At 43.4% G+C, this 18,622-nt stretch overlaps 1 protein-coding gene across 1 annotated transcript; it reads right to left on the bottom strand.

Moving 5' to 3' along the window:
* Positions 1 to 3,256: 3,256 nt before the first annotated feature.
* Positions 3,257 to 5,857, bottom strand: LOC127217993 (transcription factor SPT20 homolog). Its single transcript, XM_051178998.1, has one exon. It carries the CDS (start codon positions 5,855 to 5,857, stop codon positions 3,257 to 3,259), a length of 2,601 nt encoding a protein of 866 aa, XP_051034955.1.
* Positions 5,858 to 18,622: the final 12,765 nt, after the last annotated feature.

Genomic DNA, 18,622 nt, shown 5'->3' with positions numbered 1-18,622 from the left:
CACTGTTACTGTGAGCCTCAGCGATCAACTCCAGTCTTAAAATCTGGCACCCAACTCATGTTTGAGACTGTTTCTATATTTTGTTCTGCTCCTTCATCCTTTCAGAATGCCAGTGACAGTGCCCAGAAAAAAAAAAAAGCCATTAGCTACATGTGGCTAAGAACACTCAAAAGGTAGCTAGTAAAAATAAAGAACTAATTTTAAAATTTTGTTTACTTGCAACTATTTTAAAAACTAAAAATTGCAACACATGGCGATGCACACTTTTAATCCAAGCACTTAGGAAGCAGAGGCAGGCAGATCTCTGAGTTTAAGGACAGCCTCATCCAGAGTGAGTTCCAGGACAGCAGGGGGCTACACAGAGGAACCTTGTTGTAGTGAGATATCCACCAGCCTGCACATGTTGCATTGACCATGCCCACTGGCATGGGCACAGGTTCCAACATGACCTATGGCAGGCTAGGTCTGGGGTCTCGAACCCCAGCTCCCTGTCTTGCTTCCTGGTCTAGTTTCAGAGAGCATCCAGGTGGAATGCTTGGAATGGGAACCAGAGGCAGTCATCTGTTTCAGGTTTAAGTGATTTCTCCCCAAAAAAAAAACATCAATCAACCTATACCTTGTCCAAGTGAATCTTATTTCCCACAATAGGAACATTACATCAAAGTGATAGTAGGATGAAGATAATGCCAGGGAAATATACAGATGCCACTAAGTGGTAATTGGAAACAAAGATGAATTTATTTGCCTGTCTGAAAAGAAAGAACACATCTCTCAAGCAAAACATTCTGCTTTTTGTACCTGAATGGACCGGTTACAAAGCAAAGGGAGGAAGGACAGGAAAACTGCTCACTGGGCCAGTTCACTTCTTCCACGTGCAGACTCCACTCCTAGCGATGTCCGGGATGCTCCAGTCAGCTCACTGTCACTCTGGTGGCCAATGGGAACAGCTTGCTCGAAGGAGGCTGTATCTTTGGCAAAGAGCACCAGCAGGACCTCAGGTTTATGCCAGTGACGATCACGGTTACTGTCCCTTTGCTAATCTCTTTCAGAACTAACAGGCAGTTTCCACTTTTTAGGGCAAAAGACAAATAAACATACATGTGCACTTACAGAGGCAAATTTCATGTAGGCAGTTTATCCTTAAAAGTTACAAAAGAACAAAACATAAGTAATAAAAGAACACCTGTACATGAATGATGGCAGCACCATGACCCACAATAGCCAAAGTGGAAACAGCCTGAGCGTGAATAAACTGATCAGGCCATACACAGGCAAGGGATATGACTGTGCCGAAGAGGCTTCAAGTGCTGGTACAGAGTACATGATGAATAAACATCAAACACATGCCAGGCAAAAGGGCAGACCCCAAATGTACAAAGTTGTACAAAACACTGTATAATTCATCTAACATAAACATGGAGAACAATTACATCCATAGGGCCACAGAGCAAATCTGTGGTTGCCAGTGGCTGGGGGCAGGGGAAGGAGGCCTTCCCCCTTAATGCTTAATAGGTTCAGGACTTCTTTTCAAGTGCTGAGCATGTTTTGGGAACAGACAGGGGCTGGCCACACAGCACTGCCAGTGTCATAAGTGCTAAGGTATTTTTGGTAACATAAATGTTACTTTGGCACCGGTAAACGTGTGTCACAGAACTGATTACACCCCCTCGACTCTTCTATTTAGGTTGTGAGCCTAGCCTTTAACGGCTGAGCCATCTCTCCAGCCCAACACAGCTCCACTCTCTGAAGGGAGTAAGTGAAAAAGGACAGGGCAGTTGAGTCCATTGAAACAAGGGACCCTGAAATGATCTGCTCTGGCAGAGAGTGCTGAACAGAGGAGGAGGACAGCCCACTTAACAGCCTCAGAGGGCTGTGAGCACTGGGGAAGCAGACCAGAAAAAACCGAGTTTTTGAGTGCTCATTTCCTTCGTGCAAGTAAGTTAGCATGTTCTAAAACACGTGAATGGCCTCACAAGGAGAGCCACAGTAAGCCATTCCAGATCGCCTCTTCCAGGCCAGGGGCAGGGTCTGGAGGAGAGCTGGGGTCTGTCTGTCAGAACACTGTCAGTGCAGGGAAGCCTTCCAAGGGGCTGGGACGGTCACTAACAAATCTGCCACCGACTCCCTTGCACAGGAGTGCATGTCTAGGCTGTGCTCAATTTCAACGTGACAACCTTCCTTTGTTCTGGTCTCCTTTGGTATCAGTTTTGCAAAGAGTACTTGCAGCGATCGCATTGCAGATGCTGCGCACAGGCCTTTTAAACTAAGAAATACTAAGTTCTCCTGAGAGAGACTTCTCCTGGTTCTACAAGCCAAATTCCTTACATATTCAATGCAGGAAATGATCTTTACAAAGCACTGGCCTTCGGCCTTCTGTCACAAGGCACAACATGCACGCACCTTGGGGACATCGTGCCAAGTGAAAAAGGCAGCCTGATATAATAGGCATAGGCACCTTGTGTTTCCTTGCATGTGAGGTCCTGTGAGCTATCAGACTCCTGGAAACATAAGCAGATGGGTTGCTACAGGGGTCAGGGACAGGAAATGAGGGATTTTGATGGTTAACAGGTACAGAGTTTCAATCCTGAAAAAATTAAGACGTTCTAGAACTATGTTGCAGGGCATTGGGATTGTACTTACTAATACTGAGCCATGTCCTGAAAACTGTGAAAACAGGCTGAGTGGTGGCTGTACACACCTTAAATCCCAGCCCTCCGAAGGCAGAGGCAGAGGCAGGAAGATTTCCATGAGTTTGAGACCGGCGTGGTCTACAGATTGAGTTCTAGAGCAGCTAAAGCTACACAGAGAAATCCTGTCTCAGGTGGGAAAAAAGAAAAAAAAAAGTCATTGAGGATAATACATTACTCCTTCCAAAAAATAATTTTTTGTTAAAACTTATAAAATGTGCTTTTAATCACCATTTATAAATCAATCTCTAAGTTATCGCTGTTATGAAAGTATATTTTTGCTATTTTAATAATGAAATGACAATCTGTAAGACTCTAAAACTAACCTATTTTAGATGTAGATGTGCATCAGGACACTACAATAAACATGTCTCTATCAACAACAAAAAGAATAACAAGTAAAATAGCACCAGTTTAAAAAAAATTCATTCTTGTGTTCTATGTAAAATTCTAGTATTGAGCTTTTTTGTTTTTAAACTGTAAAACATCAGTACATTAAAAACACCAAAATCAAAATAAAAACAGAATTGATTTAGCTCAATGCTGGTGCATTTTTTGAGAGAGGGAGACTAAGACTTTGGGGTGGTTGGTGGACCTCCCTTCCCTGTATCTGTGGGCTGGTCACCTGTGTTTCCCTGATGACTCTGCTGACTGACTGCTCTGGACACAGCCACTATACGTGGCACAACTCTCACCTGAACATTCTGGCCCTGAGCCTGCAGCTGTTCTACCCCGGCTGCAGGGTTCTGCATGCTCTGTGAAGGAAGGGTCTGCGCAGGACTCTGGGTAGAGCCTACCTGACACACTACAGTTGCCTGGGACTGGTGAACTCTCCTGGCCTCAGCAATGTTAAAGAGACCAGTTTGCTGAGTTGGCACTACCCATTGCTGAAAGCTAGCCCTCTGGTTGTACTGGTAAGGTGGTGGCATTGGCTGTGGAGGGATAGGAGCCCTAGGTGGCTGATGCTGTTTTGAAATTAACACATACAAAGACTCTGGCTGCTGGGGCCGCTGCAGCTCTGGCTGTGGATACAGCCGTGGCTGTGCATACAGCCGTGGCTGGGCATACAGCCGTGGCTGGGCATACAGCCGTGGCTGTGGATACAGCCGTAGCTGTGGATACAGCCGTGGCTGTGGCTGTGGCTGTGGCTGCTGCTGTGGCTGTGGCTGCTGCTGTGGCTGCTGCTGTGGCAGCTGTGGCTGCAAGAATGGCTGTGGCCGCTGTGATTGTGACTCTGGGTGCAAAATGACAGAGCCAGGTGAAAGCCTGACAGTTACAGGGCCTGAAGTATTTTTTACAATTACTTTCACAGATGTCTGCACAGAGCGCTGTGGTGCTCTGGTCTGGGTACTGGGCATCTGACCTGTAGGAGGCAGAAAGCCTCTGGAAGAGGTTTCTTTAGATGCCGGGGCACTAGTGGGGAAGCTCTGCACCTGGGTCAGAATACTCTTCAAGGCAGGGGCTCCCTGTGCTAGGCCAAAAACATTGAGGACGTTTTGGCCAATGCCACTGCTGGTGTCATGGGTGGCTGGACGGCTCTCTGATGAGCTGGCAGAGGGCTGGACACCTGGAGGAAGGGTGTTAGCACCACTCATTCCCCAGAAGGTTTGCTGAGCCAGGCTGGCTGATTTGGAAGTGGGAGAAAGTCTCAAAAGCTTCCTACCTCTGACTAGTATTGAGGGAGGACTGATTGCTGAAGAGCTCTGTCCTGAGGTGGAGGGCAGTGTAAACAGTGGAGCTGGGGTCTTAACTCTCATTTCTGAGGCTGGAGATGTTACTGAATGGGATTTAGCATTCCTCGCTGGGGAGGGCTGGACAGGACAGATGAAGCTAGTAGATCCCTGAAGCTTTTTGCCTAGACACTCAGCCTGGCTTGGGACAGACCCTTGGCACACACCCATTGCCTTCCCAGACTCAATCTTTTCCCCAGCTATAGAACCAAGTGAACAAGCACTTGGGGCAACTTGAGGAAGACACAGCTGGCTATCACATGGGCCCTCTAGTGATGGTTCTATTTCAGAAGACAAAAATGGGTCACTAAGGGACTGCGTCACATTTGGCTTTGTTATCCATGGCTGACTGACCTCTTCACAATCACATACATAACCATATTTTACCTCAGGATCTGGCCAGGCTGTTGATGCTGAGTCATCATAGGGCACAGATCGCTTCCCTTTAGCATATTTCTGCACGTCTACCTGTGAGGGGGCCACCAGTTCACAGGGTCTCTGCTTCCACGTGTCTACACACTTTCCTGCTTCAGCAATCTTCAGATCATATGGGTCACCTTGTTTTATTTCTGCTCGTTTTCTACAAGCAATCATTGTTGTAACATCAGGAGGAGTTGTACATACAGACTTTTCTTCCTCCAGTTCTATACAGGGCCAGTCATTCCTCTTGAAGCATTCCCTCATGGGGTCAGCATTCATCTTCTGCTCATTAAACAGCAGTTTGTTGCCAGTGGAGGTAACAGCAACAGAGGGATCCAGACACAGTGGCTCTGCTGTAGCCAAGATCATTTGGCTCTCGAGCTCAAGTTTTTCTTCCTGGGTCCACTGACGGTTGTCACTTGTAATGGACTCTACATCACTCACTAGAGTCTGCATCGTCGGACGTAAGAGAACATGACGCATTTGGTAGGCAGTAGAGGACACAGTAGAGGACACAGCAGACTCAGCAGGCTCTGAACCAGGCTGCCCAGGAGGGCAGCTGGTACTGCACTGCCTGTAGTCTCGGATTTCTGCTATGACACACCCACAGTGAAACACATTCACAGGGGACTTTTCCAGGGCATCGATCAGAAAAGAGGGTAACTCTTCAGCATCCAAGTATTTGAGCAGATTCTGTCCTACATAAGGCACAGGAAATGGCTCTATAAGGACTCCATCTTTGTCCTTGAGCAGGAGAGAGTAGCCCTGATTTTCTGCGTACAGGTTGACCACTAAACATGGCAACGCCTCTCTCTTCATAAGCTTCTTTAGCAAGTTGACATTGCTTCGAAGGCCCTCTACTTCAGGCTCTTTCTCACATTCCTCCATATAAATTTCATACAGTTTTTCCTGAAGAGATTTTTCCCCACTAGATGCGGGTGTCGCTGGAGGGGGCTGCAGCTCGACAGTCTCGATATTATCATCTGTCTGCTCCAAAGCTTCCTCCAAATTTCGTTCCATCATAACGGCAAGTCAGGGCCCTTAAAAAAACACACACCACGTCAGCAAAGAGGCGTGGAAAATGGCCCTCAGTCGTATTCCTGTCAGTTTGCGACTCCGTTACATCTCTAATTTAATGTGGGCCCCAAAAAACCCCTCTCCCCACCTCAGGCCACGTCGTGAGCCTGTGAGCGTCACGCGGCGTCCACACGGCTGAGGTGACCAATCTAGAGGCCTAGGCCGGAGAGCCTTAGTTCATGGCCGCTGTCCAGTAGACACGGGAAGCACCCTACCTCAGGGGATTAAAAGCCAAAAATAGCCAAAAAACTGAAAAGGATGCTAATTTCTTAAGAGTTTCTGAAAATTCGGTACCTGTCGCTGTTCCTGACACTGCCTGCCCTGAGTCCTCCGCTGTGGAAGCGAACAGGAGCTGTTGAGGACGACCAACGGCCGAGCGCCACTCCGGCACGCCTCAGGTCCGAACCTCAAATGGCGGACGAAGCACAGTCACATGCCAGGGTCACACTTCCTTCCGGTCCGCGTGTGTGCTGTTCATGGGTGGGGGGCCCGGAGAGCTACACTTCCGCTGGAGAGTGGAAGGCTATGGGGAAGGGACCATGCCTTCCATGTAACGATAAAAACTATACATACGGTACCAAAGTGTAAGCAAAGCAGCAAACACGAAGCCTTTTTGCTTAAGACGTCAGTAGATGTCAATTTTGACAGGAACACAACTGCCGGTAACAGCCACGGACAGGTGTGATGTCTTGAAAGAAACTTCAAGAATGACATTTCAGGCCCAGTGAGAGGCAGGCGCTGGTGGCGCATGCCTTTAAGCCCAGCACTGGAGAAGGCAGAGGCGGGTGGGTCTCAACAAGTTCAAGGCCACCCTGGTCTGCACAGTTTCTTCTATCCAGTGCAATCGGGGCTCCACACTAAGATGCAGTCTTAAAAGAAAAAGTAATTGAACCATGTCTGGCGTTTCCTCTCACATTTTTTTCTGGTGCTCATCACAATTTCAGCTCACCCAAGGAATTTTGCTTTGGTAGCCCTTACAACAACAGGGATATATTTAATGCGAACATTGCAAGCTTCATTCTGTTCTGTTGGCTCCCGCGGTTTTTGCAGAGTTGGTCATGTAACATGGTGTTCCTAGTCGCAACCATTTGTTTTGTGTTTCTTTATGCGTCTCAGTTTTTCTTTCTTTTGATGAAGGATTTGGAGTGATATGATTCTTTGACTACTTATAAGCTTTTGTTTTCTAATCCCTTTCTAGTCCTGTTGTTGCCAGTGGATCGGTGTTTAAAAGCTTCTCTAATGCTTCAATTTACATACAGCAATGACACATATTCACACTAAGACATGGAATGACAAGAATCCAAGATAAGTTCCTGAGACTCCTAAAACCTAGATGTCCTTAAAATAAACATTTTCCAAAAATTATACGGTCTTGGGTAATTCATACATAAATACAATATCAACTCCCACTCCCACTGGCTATATTCTATTCCATTGGATTAAAAATCTCTTTTATTAAGATTTTTTGAAACCTTTAAAAATAATTTAAAAAAATAACTAGATATTTTTATGGCCAAAAATCTACCTTGCTATTCATTCCACAGAATATTAGTGCCTACAATATACCGAAAAATTTTAAAAACCTTCAAATATAAAACATTAAGAAAATAAATACTTCACTTTAAATGGGCTGCCAATCTGAACAGAAAATTCTAAAAGGAAGGAGTGCAAATACATAGGAAACATTTTTAAAGTGCTCAACATCCTTTACCATCAGGGAAATATAAATTAATACTACGTTATGATTGCACTTCACCCCAGTCAGAATGGCCAAAATCAATAAAGCAAATGACAGCACATGCTCGCAAGGAAGCAGAGAGAGGGGACACTTATTCGTTGCTGCAGGAGTTCAAACTGGTACAGCCACTATGGAAGTCAATGTGGAGGTTCTAGGGAAACTGAAAATTGTTGCCAGGCATGGTGGTACACATCTTTAATCCCAACACTGGGGAGGCAGAAGCAGGTGGATCTCTGTGAGTTTGAGTCCTTACAGAGGCGAGTTTGAGGCAGAAACAGGCAGATCTCTATGGGTTTGAGGCCAACTACAAAGTGAGTACAAAGACAGCCAGGACTATGACACAGAGGAACCTTGTCTCAAATAACAATAACAAAATAACAACAAAAGGCAAAAATTGATTTACCACAATTTCCAGCTATACCACTCTGGGCAAATACACAAAGGGCTTTGTATCCTTTTATAGAAATATGTGCTGTTCCATGTTCATAAGCCTCTGTTCATAATAGCCAGAAATTGGAAACAGCCCAGGCTTCTATAAAATGATGAATGGATAAATAAAATGTGGGACATTTACAAAATGGAATATTCAGCTGTTAAGAAAAATGAAATTATGAAATTTTCAGGTAAATGGACAAAGCTAGAAACAATACAAATAACCACAGAGGTTAGGTAGCTAGTAAAGGACCATGGGGAAGGGTGGGATCTTCCAAGGAAGAACAAATAGAATATAGTATTATAGAAAGATAAAGAGGAAACTAGAATATGAGGAGTAAATGGAGAGAAGGATGGAAAGGCAGGGTAAGGAGGAAATATGAGGGACAGCTAACAGTAAAAGCCTGTTCTGTGAGATAGAAACCATACTTGACACTGTTAATGAAGCTAAGAGCCTGAGACTAGATAGGTCATAGGCTTAAAGGAAAGCCTACTACTATTATTTTGCTAAAGAAACACATCAATAAAATGACTCCTAACAACATATTGTTATACTCAGTCCTCATCAGAGAGGCTTATTCTTGAAGTAGATGGGAATTAAGACAGAGACCCACATGTAGACACACTTTTCTGTTTGAGTTGCCATCCAGACATGGAACAACCAGAATGAGCATAATGGAGATGAGGTAACTAGTGCATGGAAGGATGTAGATTTAAAAATACAGATTAAGGGGTCAGAGGGGTGGCTGAGTGGTTAAGAGCACTGGTTGCTCTTCCAGAGGACCCTGGTTTAATTCCAGCACCCACATGGCAGTTCATAAATGTCTGTAACTCCAGTTATGGGGGATCAGACACCTTTACACCAATACACATAAAGAAGTTAAATTGTTTTTAAAATTTTACAGGTTAATTGAAGTTATAAGAGCTAGTTAGAAACAAGCCAAAGCTAAGGCCTAGCTTTCATAATTAATAAGTCTCCGTGTCTTTTCTTTTTGTATACTGCTGGCCCAAAAAGAAGAAGCTCATCTACATAAAGTGCAACGTTGGACCTACACTTCAAGTTACAGTGAATAACACTTTCCATGTTCATAATAATGCTTTAGATTATCTTTAGAATTTTGAGTCCTTTGTAATAACTTCTTTTGCATCATGGTCATGAAAATGCCCGAACCAGTTGTAAGAGCATTGCTCTAAGCCCTGAGGGCATTAGTTAGTATCTTTTGAGGTGGGAGAAAGATGGATGTCCCAATGTTGCAGAGGAAACTTGGGTGGCTGTCCAGACATCCAGCTGTTTCTGTCATTTCTATAGTTTTGGAAGTTGTTTGTTCTGGGTCTCCCGGTGTCTCTACCTTTCCTCTTCCCAGAGTCTGCTCTATTCTGGTAAGTCCTTCCTGCCTAGTTATTGGCCATTCAGGCCTTTATTATACCAATCACAGCAACACATCTTCACACAGTGTACAAATATTCTGCAACACCCACAATTGAATAATGTGTATAGAGTGAGAACTTTGGCACACTCTGCCCTAACATAAGAACTAATGAACAGGGAAAGTAACATTTCTTCATCATGCAAACTCTAGAAACTGAGAAGGCAATGGATTGAATTGGAGTGAGATCTGTGGCAGGAAACAGGCTAGGAAGTGATTACAATATCTAGTGGCAAGTGATGAGGTCAGAATTAGATGTAATGTTAAGGAATCGTTCCCCAGGCTGATTGAACAGGACTTGGAAACTGATTATCAAAGTTGAAAGCAAGAACAGAATGAAGTTTGACATGAAGTTGATAACTTAAGTTGGCTTCTTGGGTTGTCACATATGAGGCCAAGATTGTGAGTGGTTAGAGCACAATGACATCTATTAGACTTCCCTCGGAAAAAGTGCTGCTATTATTTGTTCCCTACTAGTTATCCAGAGCATAGCACAATGACTTCCATATGAGCAAAATCCTATGAGAAAAAGAATCATGACCCTCAAAGGCATCAACCTCCTAATCCTCAAAATCTGTGAATATATAAACTTCTGCCTTAGTTAAGGCTACTATTTCTGTGATGAAATACCATGACCAGTGATATCCCTGGAAGACCTGCTCTTTTCTGAGGGGAAAGTGGAAGAATTGATTTAGGGGAAATGGGAGTGGTGGGGGTTGCGGAGGTACTGGGGCTGGGAGGAATGGAGGGAGGGCAAACTGGTTGAGATGTATTAAAAACAACAACAACAACAAAAAATAAGTATTTTTTAAAAAGGAAAGAAAGAAATACCATGACCAAAAGAAGACTGTGGAGGAAAGGGTTTATGTGACTTACACTTCCAAATCACTGTTTATCACTGAAGGAAGTCAGGACAGGAACTAAATAAAGCAGGGCAGGAATCTGGAGTCAGGTGCTGATGCAGAAACCATGGAGGAGTGCTGCTTACTGACTTACTCCTCATAACTTGCTAAGTCTGCTTTCTTAAGCAACCCAAGACCACCAGTCCAGGGATGACACTATCCACAATAGGCAGTACCATACCCTATCAATCACTAAGTAAGAAAATGACTTACAGGTTTGCCTACAGCCTGACCTTATGGAGGCATTCTCTTAATTGAGGTTCCCTCCTCTCAGATGACTTTAGTTTGTATCAAGTTAGTCTCTCAGATGACTTTAGTTTGTATCAAGTTAGCATAAAACTATCCAGAACACCTTCCAATGGGAAAAAGACTTCTTAGCCAAGAGTAAGTATGAGGCTTGAAATGAGGATTGTCTTAGTTAGGCTTCTAGTGCTGTGATAAAAACAACATGGCCAAAGCAACTTGAGAAAGAAAGGGTTTATTTCAGTTTACAACTCGCAGGTCACAACCTAATGCTGAGGGAGGTTGAAGCAGGAACCTGGAGGCAGGAGCTGATGTCGAGGACATGGAGGAATGCTGCTTACTGGTTTGCTCCTTTTTGGCTTACTCAGCACTGTTTTCTTGCACAACTCAGGACCACCAGCCCAGGGGTGGCACTACCCACCGTAAGCTGGACCCTCACACATCAATCATCAATCAAAAATGCACCGCCAGCCATTCTGGTCCAGGCATTTTCTCAACTGAGGTTCCCTCTTCCAAAATTATTCTAGCTTGTATTAAGTTTACACAAAACTGTCCAGCACAGGCATGTTCTTCCCTGATTTTCTGTGTTGATTCAATGGACTCACAGGGGTCTGTATTTTAAAAAGAGGCAGGTAGAAGAGAGGGAAAAAAGATATTTGAAGAGGCTATGCTGCTGGCTTTGAGAATGGGAGGCAGGGCTGTGGGTCAAGGAGTGCCGATGGCCTCTAAATGCTGAAAAGGACAGCTTCTCTTCTAGCACATCCAGACAGAATGCAGCCTCATCAACACCTTTGTGTTTTCATTAGTAAGATATATTTCAGACTCTAATCTCCATAACTGAAAATAATCAATTTGTTTTGGTTTATGTCACTACATTTGTGGTAATTTGTTATAGCAGCACTGGTATCTTAATCCATTCAGATTACTCTGACCAAAAAAAAAAAAAAAAAAAAAAAAAAGTCTTCGATGGGCTTTTATAAACAATTTCTTAAAGTTCTGGAGGCTATTTAGTTTAGCTGTGCCTTCCCAAGGTGGAAGGGGCAAACAAGATCCTCTTTTTCAAGGGGCAATAATTCTGTTCTTAGGTATGAGGTCCTCACGAGCTAACCACCTCCCCAAAGTCCCATCTCTTAATACCATCATCCCAGGAGTAGGTTTTAACCTATGAATTTTGGAGGGAGCAAAACATTCAGACCACAGCAACTGACAAATAAATATCCAGTTTATGTAATGAATGGAGTTGAGAGATGGAAGAGACCTGTATCCTGCCACCCACAGATCATTGGATCTACACTTGCAGAAGTCTATACTTATCTAGTAAGAGAAGGCTATATAGTTATCTGATTTTATTGAAACTGAAGGAAAGGGGATATGACTCAGCCTTTCCAGAATGCCTAGTATCATCCACTTTAACTTGATGTTATAAAATGCCCCATTTCCAGGGTCACAAAGGTTAGAAATTAATCTGTAAGAGGGACAATGCCTTTGAAGAATACAAAACAAACATGAAAAGACTGTTTTGACAGGAACTCAGACTCTGGGAGCTGACAGACCTGTTTCCCATTCCTGGATTCCCTCTCATTGTGTGACTTTGCTGAACTTTACAACTTCTCTGAGTCTATTTCCTCTTCTGAAAAAAAGGCAGACTGCAGCAGACTCAGAACTAAGTCATGTAAGCAGGCAGTATGGTAAGCACTAATGACTGGTAGCCACTGTCACTCTAGAGTTAAGTGGAAAAAAACAGATCACCTCTGTTCATATCTAAGTCTCAGTTTATAAAGTTTTAGTTTTCACTGTGAAATCATCCCTGCCTTTGGTACACATACAGAGAAGATAGGCAGAGTGTAACCTGTGACTTGAGGGCAGTGAGGAGTTGGCAGAGATGCTGGAAAAGAAACCAGTACAAAAGGTCACAAAAAGCAAGACTCTGAGAGGGAAATGGGCAGATGATTGCCTCATCCATCCAATCAACAATGGCCTTGAATATGCATGCATGTAAACAACCCTACTGAAAATAGATGCATCTTGGTGTGATGGTTTCCCCAGAAGATAAACTTTGTCTTTCTCTTTAAAATAAAAATGACACATAGAAGCTTTTAACCTTTTGTGGTATTTTAAGTAAGATGGACCTCTTAGGCTCATATGTTTGAATGCTTGGTTCCCAGCTAGTAGACCTGTTTGTGAAGGATTCAGAGGTATAGACTTGTTGGAGGATTGTGTTATGCGGGTTTGACTTTGAGATTTCAAAGCCATGCCAGGCTTATTCTCTCTGCCTGCCTGCCTATCTGCAGATGAGGATGTAAGCTCTCAACCTCATCCCTGCCTCCATGCTTCCTGCCATGATGATCATGGACTAGTACTCTAAAGCTGTAAACAAGCCCCCAATAAAATGCTTTCTCTTATAAGAGTTACCTTTGGTATGGTGTCTCTTCACAGAAACAGAACAGTGACTAAGACAGAAGTTGGTACCAGGCACTAGGATATTACTCTAATAAGTCTGACCATGCTGTTTGCTGGAGGAACACGGAAGACTTTGGACTAGAAAGCCAGTTGAATACTTTTAGTAGGGCTTAATGGCATCCTAGTAGAAGCATGGAGAGTATGAGTGCTGAGGGAGCTGTGTACTGTAGGATCCCAGCTCAAGAGGTTTCAGAAGAGAAGAATATTGTCTGGCCTAGTAACCATTTTTGTGACATTTTGGCAAAGAATGTTGCTGTTCTTTGCCTTTGTCCTAAAAGTCTGTTGAAGGCTAAATTGAAGAATTTTGGCAGAGATTTCAAGGCAGCCTAGTCATATGGTTATTTATGATCAACAGTGAAAAGGAGTAAAGAGGGCAAAGAAAAACACAAAATCTACACTTTAAGAAGGAAAACACAACCAAGAAATGAAATGTTGGGTCCAAATCCTGTGCTCAAACAGATAAGAAGCTAAAAGAAAGACCTGATGCTGAATGGAATAAAAGGTCTGGTGACCTCAGGATAAGACCCCGCCCAACCAATACTAGAACCTATGAAATGAAAAGTCCTAATAGATTTTGAGATCTCTGGGTAGACTTGGATGCCGGGGAGTAGAAGAAGAGAGGAGGAATAGGGGTTGAGAACATGAGGGAACAGGATGGTGGAGTTGGGGGAGGGATGGAGAGGGAGAGCAAAGGAGACATCTTTGAGGGAGCTGTTGTGGGGTTGGGGAGAAACCTGGTGCTAGGGAAATTCCAAGGAATCCACAAGGATGACCCCTGCTAAGACTCTTAGCAATAGAGGAGAGGGTGCCTAAACTAGGCTTCCCCTGTAATCAGATTGAGGGAAGCAGATGCAGAGATCCACAGCCAAGAACCAGGCAGAGCTCAGAGAGTACAATTAAAGAAAGGAAAGAAATGTCCTATGAGCAAGGTGGTCCAGAGCATGATGGGGAAACCCACAGAGACAACTGACCTGATTTTGTAGGAGCTCATAGACTCTGGACCTATAGCTTGGGAGCCTTCAACTAGGCTCTCTGCATGTGAGTGGCAGTTGCGTGGCTTGGTCTGTTTGTGGGGCACTTGGCATTGCGACCAGGAGCTATCCCTGGTGCTTGACCTGGCTTTTTGGATCCCATTCCTTGTGGTGGGATGCCTTGCTCAACCTTGTTGCAGGGGGAGGGGCTTGGTTCTGCCTTAACTTGATGTGCCAGACTTTGTTGACTCCCCATGGGAGGCCTTGTTCTTTCTAAGGAGAGGATGGAGGTGGGGGTTGGGGAGGGATGGGAGTTGGGGAGAGAGAACTGTAGTTGGTATGTAAAATGAATAGAAATTTTAAAGTAAAAATGAAAAGAGATCTCCTAGGCCTAAACAAAAATGGAAATCTTATGCAAATGTAAATTGAAGAGGGACCAGGTTTCAACCCCTGCTTGCAGAAGAACTTGGCAGTTTTGGGCACATGGTTCTTCGGTTTTAGAGTCAAAAAGTACAAGAATGGGGTTATAAAATAGTTCTCCAAGTTTAGTAAAAGCAGCTGAGGCCAGGAGTGTGTCAGGGGTAACCCTGCACAGAAACCCAGAGAGGCCATTGTGAGAAGCTGTGAAGTTGAAGTCTGGACTCTCCTGGAGTCCTCAAGATGTTAGAGATGCCAGAGTCATGGTATACCTCCAAGCAGAGCTGCTCACAGCTCACAGCTCACAGCTCACAGCTCACAGCTCACAGCTCACAGCTCACAGCTCACAGCTCACAGCTCACAGCTCACAGCAGGGGAACCAGCCCAAGAGAAAGAAGTGTGTTGTGGTCAATAAAAGTGAATGGAGTTGGAGATCTAAAGAGCATTTTGACATCTGGCATGGAGGAGCAGAGTATGGGGTTTGCCCAGCTGGTTTTCGGTCTTGCTTTGGTCCAGTATTTCCTCACTATGCTCCCTGCCCTATGTTTTGGAGTAACAATACCCCGTGTCATTGTTGAAAGTATATAACCTGTGTTTTTATTTTGATTTTATAGGGGATTACAGTTAAGATATTGAATGAATCTCAGAAGAGACTTTGAACCTCAGGCTTCAAACATTGTTAAAACTGTGATAAACTATGGGGACTTTGACGCTGGACTAAATACATTTTGCATTATGATCTGACTACAAGCCCATGCAGGCCAGAGAGTGGAATGTGGTGGTTTGAATGAGAATGGCCCTCATATAGGCTCATATGTTTGAATATCTGGCCCCCAGTTAGCAGAACTGTTTTGGAAGGATTAGGAGGTATGGTATTATTCATTGGGAGTGGTTTTTGAGGTTTCAGGCCAAGTATCTCTCTGCCTGCTATTTATGGATCAGGATGCAAAGCTTTCAGCTACTGCTCCAGAACCATGCCTGTCTGCTTTCCATGTGATTGCCATGGGGTCAACTCTCTGAAACTATAAGCGGCCACCAATTAAATACTTTCTTTTTATAAGAGTTGCCTTGGTGGTGGTGTCTCTTTACAGCAATAGAACAGAAACTAAGAAAGCTTCCTAACATTGATATGAAAAATTGTGGCTATTGTAACAGGAATATTGGAACTCATGGACACTGAATCCCCACCCCACCTCCCATTTCTAATTATTCCCAGAATTAAGTACTTTACTCAGGTAAGGCTTCCAGTCCATGAGAACCTCAATTAGTGGACCCTCAAAACACAGGAAAGAAGAAAATCACAAGACACTAAGCAATTCAAAAATGTGTCTATTCATATCTATGAGACATAATGAAAAGAACACTCAGGCTCAGGTCCCAGAGCAAACAAAATAGGTATCATTATGGATGATCACTAAGGACACACACCATGTGTGGCCTTCCAAAATAGCTATTGAAATCCTAGCCACCAGTGTGGTAGTATTGGGGATGTGGTTAGGCCACAAGGGTGGAGCCCTAATGAATGGGTTAGTGTTCTTATTAAAGAAATCCCAAAGAGCTTCTTCCCGTGTCTGCCTTGTAAAGTCACATAGGAGATGCTATCTATGAGCAAGGGGGCTTTCCTCAGACCTGAAGCTGCTAGCATCTGGATCCTTAACTTTCTAGCCACCACAACCCTCAGATATTTTTGTTGTTTATACGATTAGCAGGGTAGGTTCTAGTAGCCCAAATGGTCTAAGATGAACATAATTATTTAAAGATATAATTACAGCTAGTGAAAGTTATAGCAATGCTGTAATCACAACATCAGAGGCTGAGGCAGGAGGATTGCCACAAGTTCAAGGCCAACCTGAGCCTCTACTAAGTAAGAGCCTATTTCAAAAAGTAAGTATACAAATAAATACATATGAAAAGAGAAAAGGGAAAGCAGTTGTTGGTGCCCACTTACAGTTTACGTGTCATATAGGATTTGAGAGGTTCTTCTGAGGGCTGGCACTTTCATACCTTAGTCCATGTGAGCACTCACAAAGGCTGCTATAAACAATGAGTAGAAACAAAAGCCTTTTTCACTAGCCCCCATACTCTAGTGCTTAATTCCATGTGGCACATGTGTTCACAGGAACTATCCCATGTAATTTAGAAAATTGAAATTATACTTAGTGTTCAGAAAAAATAAAATTGTATTCAAACATATTTCTGTATATAATTTTGTAGATAATCACTAAAATTAGGTGTGATTATGTTAATGGTAAATATAAATGTATTAGCCAAATATGAACATATTATGAATATAAAACAAAGTAGCAGAGTTCAAACAAATATAATTTAAACATTTATAGAGTTATTTATTAAATTACATGCATATTAAGGCTCACTATATTTTTATGGCTGACAAACATTTTTTTTAATTTAATTTATTATTTTACATGTCGATCCCAGTTCCCTCTCCCTCCCTCCCTCCCTTTTACCCTCTCTGCCCTCTCACATGCACCCTAACCACCCTCCTGTCCCATCCCCCCACCCCAATTCCATATGAAAGGGAATGCCATCCAGTTGGGGTCATGTAAATCTGACAGGTCATGTGAAGTAGGGACTAGGGCTTCTCTCCTGTCTCTAGGTTAAGGCAGTTATCCCTCCATGGGGGATGTGTTCGCAAGGTTAAGGCTCACTATTTTACTTTGCTCAAAGAAATTCATGTAGAAAAATATCTCTTAAAAATGTCTCATTCTATTTAGTCAGCCTACATTTTCAAAAAAGTTAAAAACTTAAAATATTTTTAAAAGGAAAAATTGTGTCATCAGATCCATTTTAATAAGGCTGACTAATGTTACTAAGTATATAACACTATCTAATACCAAATTACAGTCAAAATAAATTGCTAAGAAAAGATGATAACCCCAACTATAATTTTCGTTTTGTCAGATATAAAAGCTGAATATGACTCCCAGCCTACATTTTTCTGGAAAGATTGTTCATTACCCATTCATCTGGCTTAGAGAGCTAATGCCTTGTGCCATCACCACTTCGATAACAATTTGGTCTTCACAAGGCCAAAGGCTGAAGATGTCAGCTCTTGTAAGAACCTCTCATATCCGGGATGACATTTAAACTGTAAGTGGAGCCCCACCATTACCTCCTGCTTCTCTTTTCACAGGTGCCTTTTTCTCTATTGTCTGTGCAGAAAGAGGGGCCTGTCATCTGTCTATTTCTGAGTCATCTGTGTGGCTTTTCCTTTTCTGCTTTGTGAGCTCCTGCTCTGGGCCATCACCTGTGGCTACATCCTCCTCCATGTGTCAATTTGCTGGCATAGGACAGAGGAGGGTGATACAGGGTATACCATCACCCCATATCCTCAACACCCCTGCAAACACAACTTATAATGTATTTAAGACTACTGGCAAACAGCAGATATCACAATGGTATTGCAAGGCAGGAAACATTTCTTAGCTAAGTGCTAAATGTGACTCCATAGTTCAAAGGAAAGGGATAGAAGACATAAAACACTTAGTTAAGGAGGGCGGGGTACCTTTGCAGTCACACTCCAGATCTCAGCCTCACTCCCTGGTCTCCAAATCCATTCTTATCTCACCCTTCTAGAGACAGAGCACCCATCTGAGGTTAGCATTGCAACATAGGTAAATAGTGGAAGCTGCCCCCCAACTCAGCTCCCTCAGAATTCTTTTTCAGTTCTGCTCTTCTATCCATTAGCTTCTGTGCGCTTTTTCTAATGATCTGAATCAGAGCATCTTTTTGGAAGACTGCTTTACGGCTACTTAAGGTACACTGAGGAGCAAGGGACTAGTGAATGAAAGCCTAGCTTTATTGGCTTGAAGTCAAGTCAAACAGAGTCTTAAGTCATACTCCAGAGCTCCTGGCAGTGTCACTGAGGCTATGACATTTGTCTGAATCACACCCATGTCTTCTTCCTCTTCCAGGTCCAATGTCTTTAAGCACCAACTTTTTATAAACCACTTGTATATGAATCTTCATCTCCAGGGCTTCTGGAAAAGGGGCCTAAAATGTCTTTCCATCAGTTTTAATATGGACAAAGATTCTCTAGTTCTTTAGCAATTCATTCTCCCACATGAGTGGACTCATCTAGGGCCTTTCTCTAGTGT

Source organism: Phodopus roborovskii, unplaced genomic scaffold (genome assembly GCF_943737965.1).
Source record: "Phodopus roborovskii unplaced genomic scaffold, PHOROB, whole genome shotgun sequence".
In the NCBI taxonomy this organism is placed as follows: Eukaryota; Metazoa; Chordata; class Mammalia; order Rodentia; family Cricetidae; genus Phodopus; species Phodopus roborovskii.
This window is presented reverse-complemented; position numbering and strand designations above follow the sequence as displayed.